The sequence below is a fragment of the Orycteropus afer genome, unplaced genomic scaffold (genome assembly GCF_000298275.1).
Source record: "Orycteropus afer afer isolate SDZICR_OR568_19922 unplaced genomic scaffold, OryAfe1.0 scaffold00178, whole genome shotgun sequence".
Classification (NCBI taxonomy): Eukaryota; Metazoa; Chordata; class Mammalia; order Tubulidentata; family Orycteropodidae; genus Orycteropus; species Orycteropus afer.
Genome location: NW_006921765.1, coordinates 981,860 through 995,401, shown reverse-complemented (window position 1 = coordinate 995,401; position 13,542 = coordinate 981,860). Strand labels below are relative to the sequence as shown.

At 41.6% G+C, this 13,542-nt stretch overlaps 1 protein-coding gene across 1 annotated transcript in view; it reads right to left on the bottom strand.

Moving 5' to 3' along the window:
* Positions 1–13,542, bottom strand: part of ETS1 (ETS proto-oncogene 1, transcription factor) — a 78,774-nt gene that overhangs the window by 35,036 nt on the left and 30,196 nt on the right. Inside the window, exon 2 of the mRNA XM_007947226.2 lies at positions 893–1,012. Coding sequence (XP_007945417.1) covers positions 893–1,012 — 120 coding nt within the window. The remainder of the gene's footprint in view (positions 1–892; positions 1,013–13,542) is intronic.

Below are 13,542 nucleotides of genomic sequence, written 5' to 3'. Positions count from 1 at the left end.
CATCACACCTGCCCCAAAAGTTATCCCCTTCAATTTGGTAAAATGCTTTATGAGATACTAAAGAATCTAGTGATCAGAATTCACTTTATTCTTCCTTGTGATTCTCAGAGGGTATTTGGCAGTGCTATCAGCTGAGGTTTATGGTCAAGTAGTATACATGAGAAAATATGTATAGACACATTCATGGAATCTGCCTGAAACTTTGGTCTGACCAGGCTGGAAGTCTCTCATCTAGCAGTAGAACAGGCAATATTATTCTTACTCAATAGAAAACTGTTCTTTTTGTTCTCAGATTGTTCATAAAGTGTTTCTTGGTGGAGGCTTAAGTGTTCTCTAGTCATTTCTTCTTTCTGATTATTCTAGTCCCCTTACATTCCTGAATAAACTCTTTCAGATAAGAACACCAAGTACAAACACATTTCACCGAAGCATATGGAATAGAAAGGAAATGTCAGTACCTTCCAAGAAACATAGGTTGCTGATTCCAAGTAAGTTCAATGATGGCCTAGAGTAAGACACTATTTCCTAAACTTGTTTCTCAAACTTGGAATCACCTGGGGAGCTTGAAAAGATAGATCTGATGCAATCAGATAATGTGATTTGATTGGTCTGGGGTAGGGCCTGGGCTATGAATTTTTTAAAGATCACACAGTGATTCTAATGTGCAGACAAGTTTGGAAACACTCCATAACCAAGATGACACTGACAAACCCAGGAGATGGCGAAGCATTAGCATGTGTGTCTATGATGGTTCTAACAGATGCCTGCACAATCTGTAACTGCAGATTAAAGCATGGTCACTAATGATGACGACCTAACACTATGGGTGAGAAGACGGACCCTCCCTCCAGAGTTGGCCACAGCCTCTCTCTTTCCAAGTACAAAAACATACCTTTTGGAATTCCCAGTCGTTGCTGCTCTTTAGTGAAACCACTGAAAGTAGCTTTCAATGCTTGAGACATCATTTCTTTGCTGCTTGGCGTTAACAGTGGGACATCTGCACATTCCATATCTATAAGAAAAACACAGTAAATAGGTAATTAGGCACCTATAAAATACAATAAGCATGACAGGGCTGAATAAGGCAAGCTGAGAAACAACCATGCTTACCACTTCACCAGAGCAGGTAAAATTTGGAGGGGGGTGGATTTCCACAATGTGCTAGAGCCCTGAAAAAACCCTGACTCTTGTATATGTTGTTGTTGTTATGTGCCGTCAAGTCGGACCCGACTCATAGCGACCCCTCCTTGGATTTCCAAGGCAGTAGCATAGTGCCTAAAGCACTTGACTGCTAACCAGAAGGCTGACAGTTCAAACCCACTAGCCACTCCTCGGAAGGAGTACTACTTCAGTAGATTGCCCCACCTTCCTTCCGAGGAGTGGCTGGTGGGTTTGAACCATCAGCCTTCTGGTTAGCAGTCAAGTGCCTTACGCACTATGCTACCAGAGCTCCTGACTCTTGTCTATAGTGCCCCATATCTCTGCCAAATAAAAGACATTCTTTCTTTCTGTAGAGGTTGGCTAGTTTATGCATAGCCCCTGTTATCTTTTACATTCACTAAGAGTGTCAGTGTCACTGTTGTTGTTGTGGTTGTTATGTGCTGTCAAGTCGGACGCGACTCATAGCGACCTTTCCTTGGGTTTCCGAGGCAGTATCACTACGGAAGTAGATTGCCCAACCTTCCTTCTGAGGAGTAGCTGGTGGGTTTGAACCACCAGCCTTCTGGTTAGCAGTCAAATGCCTTAGGCACTATGCTACCAGAGCTCCTGTTAGCTATGAAAAAAAAAATACATTCACTCAATAAATAATTATTTAGTACTTGCTATATAAGGAATTAGAGAAACCAAGTGAACAAGATGAAAATGGTTCCTGCATCATGAAGCTGGATGTCTTATTCTTACAGGGGATTCAGTCATTAAACAGCTGTCTATACAGCTAAACATTCATATGCCAATAAGGGTTTCAAAGGAGAAGTACAAGATACAATATGAATATATAACAGGAGTTCCAGTAAGTCTGGAGGAATTAAGAGAGGTCTCCCTTAAGAGGAAGAAAGAATACTCTAGGCCAGTAGTTCTCAAAGTAGGACCCCCAGACCAGGTGCATCACGCATTTCCTGGAAATTGTTAGGCCCATTTCAGGCCTTCTGATTCAGAAAATCTTGGGGTAGCACCCAACAACTGTGCGTTAACATAGAATCCAGATGATTCTGATACCCATTAAAGTTAGAAGACCACTATCCTAGACAAAAAGAATAGAATAAATGAAGGTCATAAATTGGGGAGGGGAGGTTATGATAAGCTTTAGTACCAAAAAGTCAGTGTGGCTTTAGCAGCATGATCAAGGACAGCTGCCTCAGGTGAGATTGAAGAGGTGCACAAGAAACACATTAAAGAATGTATAATTCTATCCTAAGTGAAATAAAAAGCTGTTGAAAGTTTTACAGAGGAATGACATGACCCAATTTTGTTTTAAGAAGGTCACCTTAGTCGTTCTGTAAAGAAGGGTTTAGGAGGAGAGTATGAATGGATGTAGGAAGACTAGTTAAAAAGTTACTACATTAGTCCTGGTGAAAGATGATGGTGTCCTGGACTAACAGATGGCAGTGAAGATAACATAAGTGGATTTATTTGAGGTGTGTACAGGAGGTAAAATCTGTAAGACTCGATTGGCTGGATACATAGTTGGTGAAGAGGAGTGAGTTATCAAAATCTGCAGATTTGCAAATATTCCATCATTTGCTATGCCCATGTATGTCCTGGTCTTTGCCCATTTACTCCTGAACTTATATACTGTTCATCTCACAGTACATAAACCTGGTTGCAGATAAACACCTGAATTCACCTTGAGCATAATTTCCCACAGCAGGCTAATATACAAAGAAATAACCTGAAAGAAATCAAATAAATAATTTCTACTGGACTTTCTGTAATCTTTTGGCAGTGATACACTTTATTGCAGTGATTTACAGAAGTCATTTTCCTCACCCTGACTCTTCAGTGCATCAGAAGAAACTGAGTTATAAAATGGCTGAGTTCTAGGAAAAGCTACTACAGAAGTTCCTCAGCGAGCCATCTCTAAACCCTCATGAGTTAAGAATATTCCCAGGACATACCAAATGTGTTATTGGCTGAACAAAATGGAAACATATAAGAGAAAAGATGGCAATTGATGATCTCTGAAAAGAAGAGCAAAGAGATGGCCTCTGAGTGTTAAAATGAAGGGAAGTTAGATTGCAAGAAAGAGGGGTAGGCATTACTATGCTTCCTGCTTGTTTTCGGCAGAGCTGTCAGGAAACTGCTCAGAGTCCAGGTTTGGCTTTGGAAGACCAGGAGAGCTGCTGGATCTGCCCTCCTAGTCCCTGCCACCAATAGGAAATCTAAAATTCTCAGAAATGGTGAGTATAGGTTGCCCTGGGACATGCCCAAAAAACCTAGCAGAAAAATCAACATGCCTCCAGGAAGGTTGACAAAATGATGGAAAATCCCAGATTGTTAGGGAAGAAAAAAAGTCAAGGGGGGGGATGTTGATTGCACAACACGCAGCCTTTCAAACAATGGAGAATCATCAAATGAGTCACTAAGAAACACATCAATGCTCCCCTTTCCTCCTTACGCTACATGCCCAAGAAAGAGCTAAGTAGCAAGTCCAGAAATGTCTCCCCTTATAACAGAAGTCAATTTTACTGTGGCAAAAGGTACTCTTTAGTTAACAGAAGAATATTCAAGTCACTAAACATTTGTTGATTGATTCACACATTTTACCGTGGGCTAGCTGCGTGTGTCAATCAAATGTTTAGTGAATCAAGTTTTTCCATTTTCGAGTCAACTTTCCTCCCTTCCCTTGCATCCAACACAAATTTGTGAACTTGAACTGTGTGGCTTTTGTTTTGTGTTTGCTCCCTTCATTAAATTTATGACTTGATGAAAAGGACTGGTGGCAGAAATTGGCCAGGATAACATATGTGGAAAATACAGTCCAGGCCAGATGGACAAGCAGTAGTTCTGAAGCAAACTGGAGTTGAAGGGTCAGATGGGTTAGGAGGCCCCCAGCATCTCTAAACATGAAAGTTCAGGTGGTTTGACGCAAGGGTAATGTGAAGGCCAAGAATGCAGCAGAGAGCCCTGAAAGATGTTGCCCTGATTCTGTTTCTTTTAACTCCACATACTCTGATGATTTGGACAGTCCTGCTGATCTGACAGCTCTTCATGCGGGCTCTTCTTCCTGTCGGGGATTCAGCATTTCCAGGACCTCACTTCTCTCCAAGGGAAGTAGTTGGATTTATTTTTGCCTGACTGCCTCAGTGCCAACTCCAAACCCTGATCCACTCACCATCAGTTGCACAGGTATGCCTGGCTCTGCCTCTCTGGCTGTCTGACTCTGAAAGTGCTAGATCTCTGATGAAAGTCATCCAGACACTCTTGGGACACTTGAATTAGACTTGATGAATTCAAGAGAAGGCATTTCATGGCCCTTGAACCCAAATAATTCAGATAGGAAAATCAAAGCTTTACTCATGTTTCTAAAGTATAGAATTTTTGGTTAAAATAAAATGAAATTTCCTCTATAAGTAACTGAACAATTGGCCAGGATTGTCTTTTTAAGTGGCATGGGCATGCATTTAAATGATGATGGATAACAACTTTCAAAAGTGCATATTAATATAAAACATTAAACTCTAACCACCATTTGGATAATAACCTGCAAAAGTGGGTATTAATACACATTTTTGCAAGTTATTATCCATCATCATTTAAGTACATGCCCACACCACTTAGGACCAGGCAGCAGTTCATTCTGTTATACACAGGGTCTCTATGAGTTGGAACCAACTCAATGGCACCTAACACCAATAACAAATTGTGTAAAATACTAATGCAAAAATTCCCTCTGTGTTGCTTGCTTATGACTATAGCAGTTCTGATAATTACACTGATCAGTAACAATAATGAAATCATTCTATTGGTGGAGAATCTGAGGTGGCTTAGCCAAAGCACACAATTTTCCTTTAACTTTATCATATTTACCTTATTACAATACTTTTGCTTTAGGTACCAAATATTTCTAATTTCAGAAACAGGGCCTAGAAATTAACATTGCCATAAGAATTAACTAATTGTCTTTTATGGAAAAATACTAAAATTATCCTTGTGGTAATATTTATAATATCTCAAATTCAAATAACACATTTGTGTTAAAATGATGAGAATCTGACCTAAAGAAATATATGCCAACACAGTAGAGACTCTGAATGCAATCACCAGAAGTTAAAAACATAAACGTATGAAACCATATCATCTTTGCTACCCACTAATTATTCCTCAGTACCTAACAACTATTCCTTCAGGACCCTGATGCTAAGTTCATGGGTATAAGAATTACCCTAAATTTTGGAGAGGAAAGCTATACAGATGCCAGTGAACAAATAACTATCCCAAACTCCACCTTACCAAAGATTGCATAGTATCAGAAGTTAGCCAGTGACTTTCCTGGAACCAGCAGAGGCATAGCGACCAAGTAGCATTTTTATGCTCTTTTTTTCATTGAGCCTAATCCTGAACAAAAGCTTATACTACTTCATGGATGTTTCAAATGAATGGTAAAGCAAGATGCAGTGAATTGCTTGATGTGACCCTTCTAGCCATTGTCCTCCATTCTGTGATGTTTTGTAAATCTCATTATCCATGCCTATTTGGGATGGTGTGGTAGTTAAGGTCAGGTATCAACTTGGCTGGGCAGCTGGTAGTAGTCATTCCCTATAATGACTGGCAATCGACTCTGTGGTGGGATTTAGGTTAATTCTGTTGGGGCAACACAGGTGGAATGTATCTTGAGTCCTGCCTTGCTGGAGGGTATAATTCAAATCACCACCCCTTAGCTTCCCTGAGGGTATACCTACGAATCTCCTGGGAAGATTCTCTCTCCTCTTGCTCTGGCTTTGTGTCTTGGATCATCCTCGTCTCACCCCTGGATTTGGGACAGCAGCCATCATCTGATCTGCTGATCGAGGTTCATCAAACCCCGAGAGTTGGGAGGATCCTCCAGACCTACTCACGGACCCGGGACTCGCCAGCCTGCCAGCCTCCACCACTACTACGTGAGACGAACCCGTGGGTGTCTGTGAGTTCTGTGAGGCGTTACAACAAAATACAGAACCCTAAGACTGGGGAAATTACTGGGAGGAGGAGGAGGAGTTAATGTCTGAAATGATGGAGTGGCATGGTAGTTTGGACATTTGGGACATCTTTGACCTCCGCCTCATGGGGACCGGCCTCGTACTGATCTTTCTAAGAGAAATTGTTCAAGCACAAGAGTTTCAATCCACTTACATATAACTCAAAGTTAAGAGTTGTTCAGTTTCTAAGAATCCTTTATGGATATTTTGTGTGTCTTTTCCACTGACCATTCTTTTGAGTACTTTAAAATTTTCAAATTATTATCAACAATGTTACATGATTCTAAGCCTGAGGTGACCTTTGTTTGTTGAAAGCTGAAGACATATAGCCTTATTAACCTGAGAACTTTTTTCTCTATTTTTAAATAAAAAACTGGGAAAGGTCTGGAGCATCTGGGATCCTAGGGATTGAGGGATGTTGCCAAGGACAAGAAATCCAAAGTGCATGCTCCAGTATTGGCTACTATTGGAATGGGCCTGAAACACTTCTAATCTTAAGGGATGATAATGATAATACTAGCCATATTGACTAGATTGTCACAGTCAATAGCAGCATGAAAGAAACACCTATGCCTTGCATTTTAACAGTTTGCCAAGACTTTTCAAATATATTATTCTAAAATATCCTCAGAACATGCAACTTCTGAGGGACCTGGGGAAGTAAGTATTATATGAGACCCATTTTACAGATGAGGAAACCAAAACTCAGAGATATAAAGAAGTTGGCCTAAAGTCACAGGGTGAGGGAGGGCCCAGAAAAGCCCTCCAACTCTTGATCTTCTCTTGGTCTTCCAACTCCTAATCCAAGGGTTTTTCTTCTCTACTCTGCTGCTGCAAACAGGAACAGATCAGAGATCCAAGAAAACTAAAATTTGCATACTAGAGAGAGAGAAAATAGGACTTTTATTTCATAGTTTACTTGAAAATTAGATAAATTGGAGGAAACAATTGAAAACTTACACAAAACTCTTCCTGGATCTAAGAAACCCCGTTTCTTATGACTAATACCTTAAAGACACAATTAAAAGCCATTTTACAGAAACTACTATAACCTTTTCCTTTCCTGGCATTAAAGTCTTCTTTCCTTCCACACAAAACAATGCAGATTAAAGGACAATCTGGCTTCCCTGTCTACCTATGCTCACCTTTGAGTCACCCTGATGGGCAACTATACACATAAAAGAAGATTAATTTATTATATAAAGGCTCACTGAAATCGTATTTCTTAAAGTAAAAGGAGAAACCAAGAAGAAATCTTCTGTCCTTTTGGTTAATTGAAGTGGGGGAGGGTTGTTAAAGGAGACAATCTTCCTAAATGAAAAATGTGAAATACACTGGACTTGACTAGGCTTGTTGGGCAAAATATATGGGTTCTGACCTCAGTTTTGCCATTAACGTAACCACATTGGGTAAGTCACTCAGTCCACGCATTCTTAAAAGAGCTATGTTAATACATAGTGTCAGAAGACTTACTGATGTGTTCAAACTGTGTTGTTGGCAAAGAATATTGAATATACCATGAACTGCCAAAAGAGTGAACAAATCAGTCTTAGAAAGAAATGCAACTGGAATGCTCCTTAGAAGTGAGGGTGGTAAGACTTTGGCTCACTAACTTTGGATATGCCATTAGGAAAAGACTAATTGCTAGGAAAGGACATCATGTTTGATAAAGTAGAGGGTCAGCAAAAATGAGGGAAACCCTCAATGAGATGAACTGACACAATAGGTAAAACAACTGACTCAAACACATTAATGATCGAGAAGATGGTGCAGGACCAGGCACTGTTTTATTCTGTTACACAAAAGGTCATCAGGAGTCAAAGCCAATTCTGTGGCAACTAACAACAAAAACATATCCCTGCACAGGGTTTTAAATTGTTCATTAAGGTCTTATTTCAAACATACACAAAAGTAAAGAGACTAGTAACACCACTAGTCTAGTATCTTTTGGGAGCTCTGGTGGCATAGTGCCTAAGGCATCTGACTGCTAACCAGAGGGCTGGCAGTTCAAACCCACCAGCCACTCCTCGGAACAAAGATTGGGCAATCTATTTCCGTAGTGATACTGCCTCAGAAATCCAAGGTGGGGTCACAATGAGTCGGAACAACTCGATGGCAGTATTTTTTACTGCTAATCAAAATTACCAGTTTCATCTCACACCCCACCTCTCACTGAAGCTAATTCCAAACAACATGTCACTGCACTCAGAAATATTTTATTATCTCAAGGATATTTTTAAGATAAAGGAAGATCATAACATGAAAGTTTCCAAAAGGCAGGTAAACACAAGGAAAGAGAGAAAAGGACTTCACATTACTTTACATGGTGTTTAAGCCATCCGAATCATAGAACTTCTTTTAAAGAGACATAAAGATTCTATCATGATCTGCAAAGTGACAGAGTTAGATCAGTGAGGGATCACTTCAAATTAGGGTGATAAACTGGTCCCTTTGATTCCACTTCTAATAAGCAGAAGATCACAATGACCATTCTTCCTAATTGTTAATGTCCTCACAAACGTGTAACTGTAAGTAACCCATAACAATTGCCATCCAATAAATTCCAACTCACTGCGACCCCATGTTACAGAGTGGGCCTACTCCATGGGGTATTCTTGGCTGTAATCTTTAAAAAAGCCTATCATCAGGCCTTTCTTCTGTGGTGCCACTGGGTGGGTCGAACTGTTAGGTGAGTAAGCAAGGGAAAAACCATTTGCACCACCCAGGGACTTTATAACTGTAAGCAGGAAAGTGTTTAAAAAAAAGACCAGAAGACCTAACTGGTACCCAGTTACCAATGCCAACCACTTGGAAAGGGGTCAAAATTGGAGATCCTGGATAGAGAGATTAGCCTTCTGCTAACCAGAAGGCTGGCAGTTCAAACCCGCCAAACACTCCTCGGAAGGAAGACTGGGAAATCTACTTCCGTAGAGATACCACCTCAGAAACCCAAGGAGGGATTGCTATGAGTTGGAATCCACTTAATGGCAGTGGATTTGGTGGGGGTTTTTTTGTTGTTGTTTTTTGGTTTAGATAGAGAGGAAAAATGTGGAACAAAATTCAAAAACATAAAAATGACAGAATTACTAGTCAGACAGAAACTAGTGGAATCCCTGAGTCTATGACCCCAGTTTATCCTTCAGGCCTGGAAATGGACTCACTTCCATGGATTCACTCTCACCCCAACAGCAGAAAGACCTACAAGCAGAATACCTTACCCAGGGCAATGCACCCACCTACTCTTGGTAGAGGTATCCCTGAAATCAATCAGCTATGAGACATCGGAGGGGCAGCATTCACATAGAGGGAAAGCTGGACAGACAGGAATGTACAGATAAGAAGGGCACAGACAGGAGATAGTCACAGGGAGGAGAAGCGAGGAGAGTTTTTTATGGTTGGGGATTGTAATTGGTGCCGTGAAACCAAGTGTGCACGAACTATTGAGTAAAATATATCTGCTTTGTAAATGTGAATCCAAATCACAAAAAAAAAAGAGGCTAGGAATTCTTCTGACAAGCAACCAGAGGCAGTCAAAGTAAGACCACTACCAAACCACCTAGAGCAATTCCCCATGTGGGAGATAATGTGCTTTTAGTCTTTCAGACAATTACAAATAGAAAAAAAAAAAAATGCAGTGGCCAAAGTGACTGACAACTCAGACTCTAGAATTGACTGTCCCTGGAAAGTTGTTATTGGCTTTTAGAAGGATTTTCCCAATGAAGATGCTAATGACTTAGAAGAATGTAAAAGGGGCTCTCAGGAACAGTCTCTATTGCCCCCTCTCACTCATGAAAGAAGCTCTGATAGCACAGGGCCTAAGGCATCTGACTGCTAACTAGCAGGTTGGTGGTTCAAACACACCAGCCACTCTGCGGAAGCAAGACTGGGCAATCTACTTCTGTAAAGATTTACCACCTTGGAAACTCAGTTGGGGGTCACTATGAGTCAGAATCGACTTGACAGCAGTGGGCTAGGGTTTGGCTTTGGTACTCATGGAAGAGTGGGAGAGAAGTAGAGGTGAATGACCTAAAAGGGGCTTCGTTTGTTAGCTGCCTTGGAGTCTATTCTAACTCATGCCAAGCCTGTGTGTGGAGTAGAAATGTGTTCCATAGGGTTTTCAAGGCTGTGACCTTTAGAAGCAGATCACCAGGTTTGTTTCCAGAGGTGCCTCTGAGTGGGTTCAAACTGCCAACCTCTGGTTAGTAGTTGAGCACTTCAATGTTTGTGCCACCCAGGGATGCTTTACAGCCCTTGATTCTAAAGCAGGGTTGTTGTTGTTGTTGTTGTTTGCCGTCGAGTCGGCCCCGACTCATAGCGACCCCTCCTTGGGTTTCCGAGGCAGTATCACTACGGAAGTAGGATTGCCCAACCTTCCTTCCAAGGAGTGGCTGGTGGGTTTGAACCGCCAGCCTTCTGGTGAGCAGTCAAGTGCCTTAGGCACTATGCTACCAGAGCTCCTGTGAAGCAGGGTACTAGATTCAATGTACTATTCCAAAATAGGTACTAGAAACCTAGCAGTCAGAACTTCTAACAGAAGGGCTCAATAGAATCCACAAAGATTCTTGCTGAAGTTGACGCAATGAAGGGAAATACTGCCCCAGCTCAGCCCCTTGATTCAGTATTCATGAACCTAATGGTGTGACGGAGCAATAGAAGGCAAGCAGGACTCCTGGGTCCAGCCAGAGCTACGGGAGTAATGTTTCCAGTGCCCCTGCTGGGCCACCCATTCCGACTAAATAGTCCGTCATTGTCCCAAATAACGGAATACCACAAGACACCAAACAAAGTCCTATCAGTTAGAGACACAAAAAAGACTAGGTTTCTGCCTTTCTCTTACTAGCAATCCCTCTAAGTCACCAGCCAATAAAAAGTCACTGCAAAGTAGCACTGCCAAAGAGTGGCTCCCAATTCATACTGCCCCTACAGCACGGAGCAGAACTACCTCATGGGGTTTCCAAGGCTGTAATCTTACTGATTGTGAGAATGCTGCAGGACTGGGCAGTGTTTCATTCTGCTGTACATAGGTCCCTTCCAGCTCAACAACACCTAACAACAGCAGCAACAATCTTTGTAGAAGCTGACTGCCACATCATTCTCCCAAAAAGCGGCTGGAGAGTAACCAACCATGGACCTTTCACTTGGCAGCCGAGCACTTAACCACTGAGCTACCCAGGACTCCAGGGAGAAAGACACTGCACAGAATATCCCCAATTCACCTTCCAACGACCTGACTGGCCAAAAATGCAAGTAAGTCTCAAATTACAGCAGCTCAGCCAGGCTATCAATGCACACAGCCAGGAAGGGAACACACACTGTTTGGGTACGATGTGCCAATTCTGAGGTAGATGCTTCTTCTCAGAAGGAGGCTCACCTAGGGAAAAAAAGATGGTCCTCCCCAGAGCAGCAAAGCATGCCCCAAGCTGCACAGAGGAAGGCCAAACCAGCCTTGCAGCTTGGCCTGAGAAAGAAGCCTGCAGGGCGGCTGACCACATTCAACATCTGTAGGAAGTGACCTCAGTCTTCTCCCTTCTTCCCTCCTCCAACCTCAGCCCCATCCCCCAAAAGGAGTTTTAACACATTATTACCACTGAGTCCTGAGGATTTGGTGACTCACCAGGCTCACACATGGTTCCAATGAGCCCTTGACCATTACATGGTAGGGGAGCAGGAAACACAAATGAAAGCAGTTGTAATTCGGCAGCGCCGAGTTCAGACCTGCCAGACAAAAAGGATTGCAGGCATGTTCCCAAATCCATTCAGGCACCTGACATGCAAAATCTATTTTTAATCACTGGATTTATTTCTTTCCTACGCCCTCCACCATCCCCCACTTCAGCAAATGTTTCGAAGTCAGAGTAAGATCCAAATCAATTCCAGGTGTTCAGGGAAACCCAGAAGAGAGCGGCTCTTCCGTTCCAGGATGCAAGCCAGCAAACAGAACTCCCCCTGGGTCCTGGAGCTACATGTTCTTGCTCTTTCCTTAGAATAGTTCGAATCTCACACTTTAAAAATTGGGCAAATGGCCTAGAAAAGGAAGTATTTGACTGAATGTGTCCTGCTGGATTGACTTGCTAATATGAGTTTTCTCTAGCAGTTCCAGCTAATGAGGAGGCGCAAAACAAGTCTCAAAGACCATGGTGACAAAAGTTTTCTCTCATTCCATAGGATGTTCTACCCACCTCACTTAAGGATTAAATGAAATGTGTGAAAAATCGACCTACTAACTTATAGGAGATGCTCTGTAGATTATTGATAACTTGAATGGGGAAAAAAAACTGCAAAATGTAGTCTAAACAAAAATAGAATATTGTGTTATTTCCAAGTAAGAAGAAGGAATCTGGCCATTTCCCTAGCACAACTAAGCAACTGAGAAAATGGGAAAATAAATGCAAAATCAGATTTCAACATACAAATAGAAATTGACATCCCTTGAAACTGGTTCTTGCTTGTAACATAACAGATTAACTAATTACTTATGTATTCTGCATCCTTCGATCTGCTAAGGGAAAAATCTTTTTTGAAGCAATAATCATCTAAAACATGTTTCATTATGACAACACCTCAGAGCTACATGAATCCAGTGAACCTAAAATGCCTTTTGGTTTTAAAACCTCTCTGAGAGTATGTTTGTACAGTCAATATGGCACAAATGGAAAACGCAATTGTGTGCTCAAAATTAACTTCTATGGGATTAGAAATTGCCAAATCTCATACTGCATTTTACCCTACTCATTTGTGTGCCTTTAAATTAATGACTCACAATTGAAAAGAATGTTTTATTAGGATTCCTGCAAATAAGGACCATCTCAATAAAGTATTTTAAAAAATAATTCAGAGTTCTTAAAGGATCATTTTAAGGAATTTATAGAGTGTTTCACACATTTCAGAGGAACCCTGGTGGCATAGTTGTTAAGGCACTTGGCTGTTAACTAGAAGGTAAGCAGTTCAAACCCACCAGCCACCTTGTGGGAGAAAGGTAAGGCAGCCTGCTTCCACAAAGATACAGCCTTGCCCAGATGTATAGTAGAGCTGACAAGGGGCAAGGTTATGGTCATTGCTTGGTCACAGCCAGCTACCCAGAGCGACCAAGTAGTTGATCCTGCAGGCTTGGGACCATAGTCACAGGGGACATCAAGCTCAAATGGCATAACATAATATACAAAACATTGTTCCACCTCCTACTTTGGCGAGTTGCGACTGGGATCTTAAAAGCTAGCAAGCTGCCATCTAGATGCAACAATAGGTCTCTCCTCGTCAAGAAGAAAGAAGAAAACCAAAATTAATGGAAATAATCAGTCCTAGCAACTGGTACACCATCCGATCTGCAACCTATACAACTATGAGACCAGAACAACTAGATGGTGCC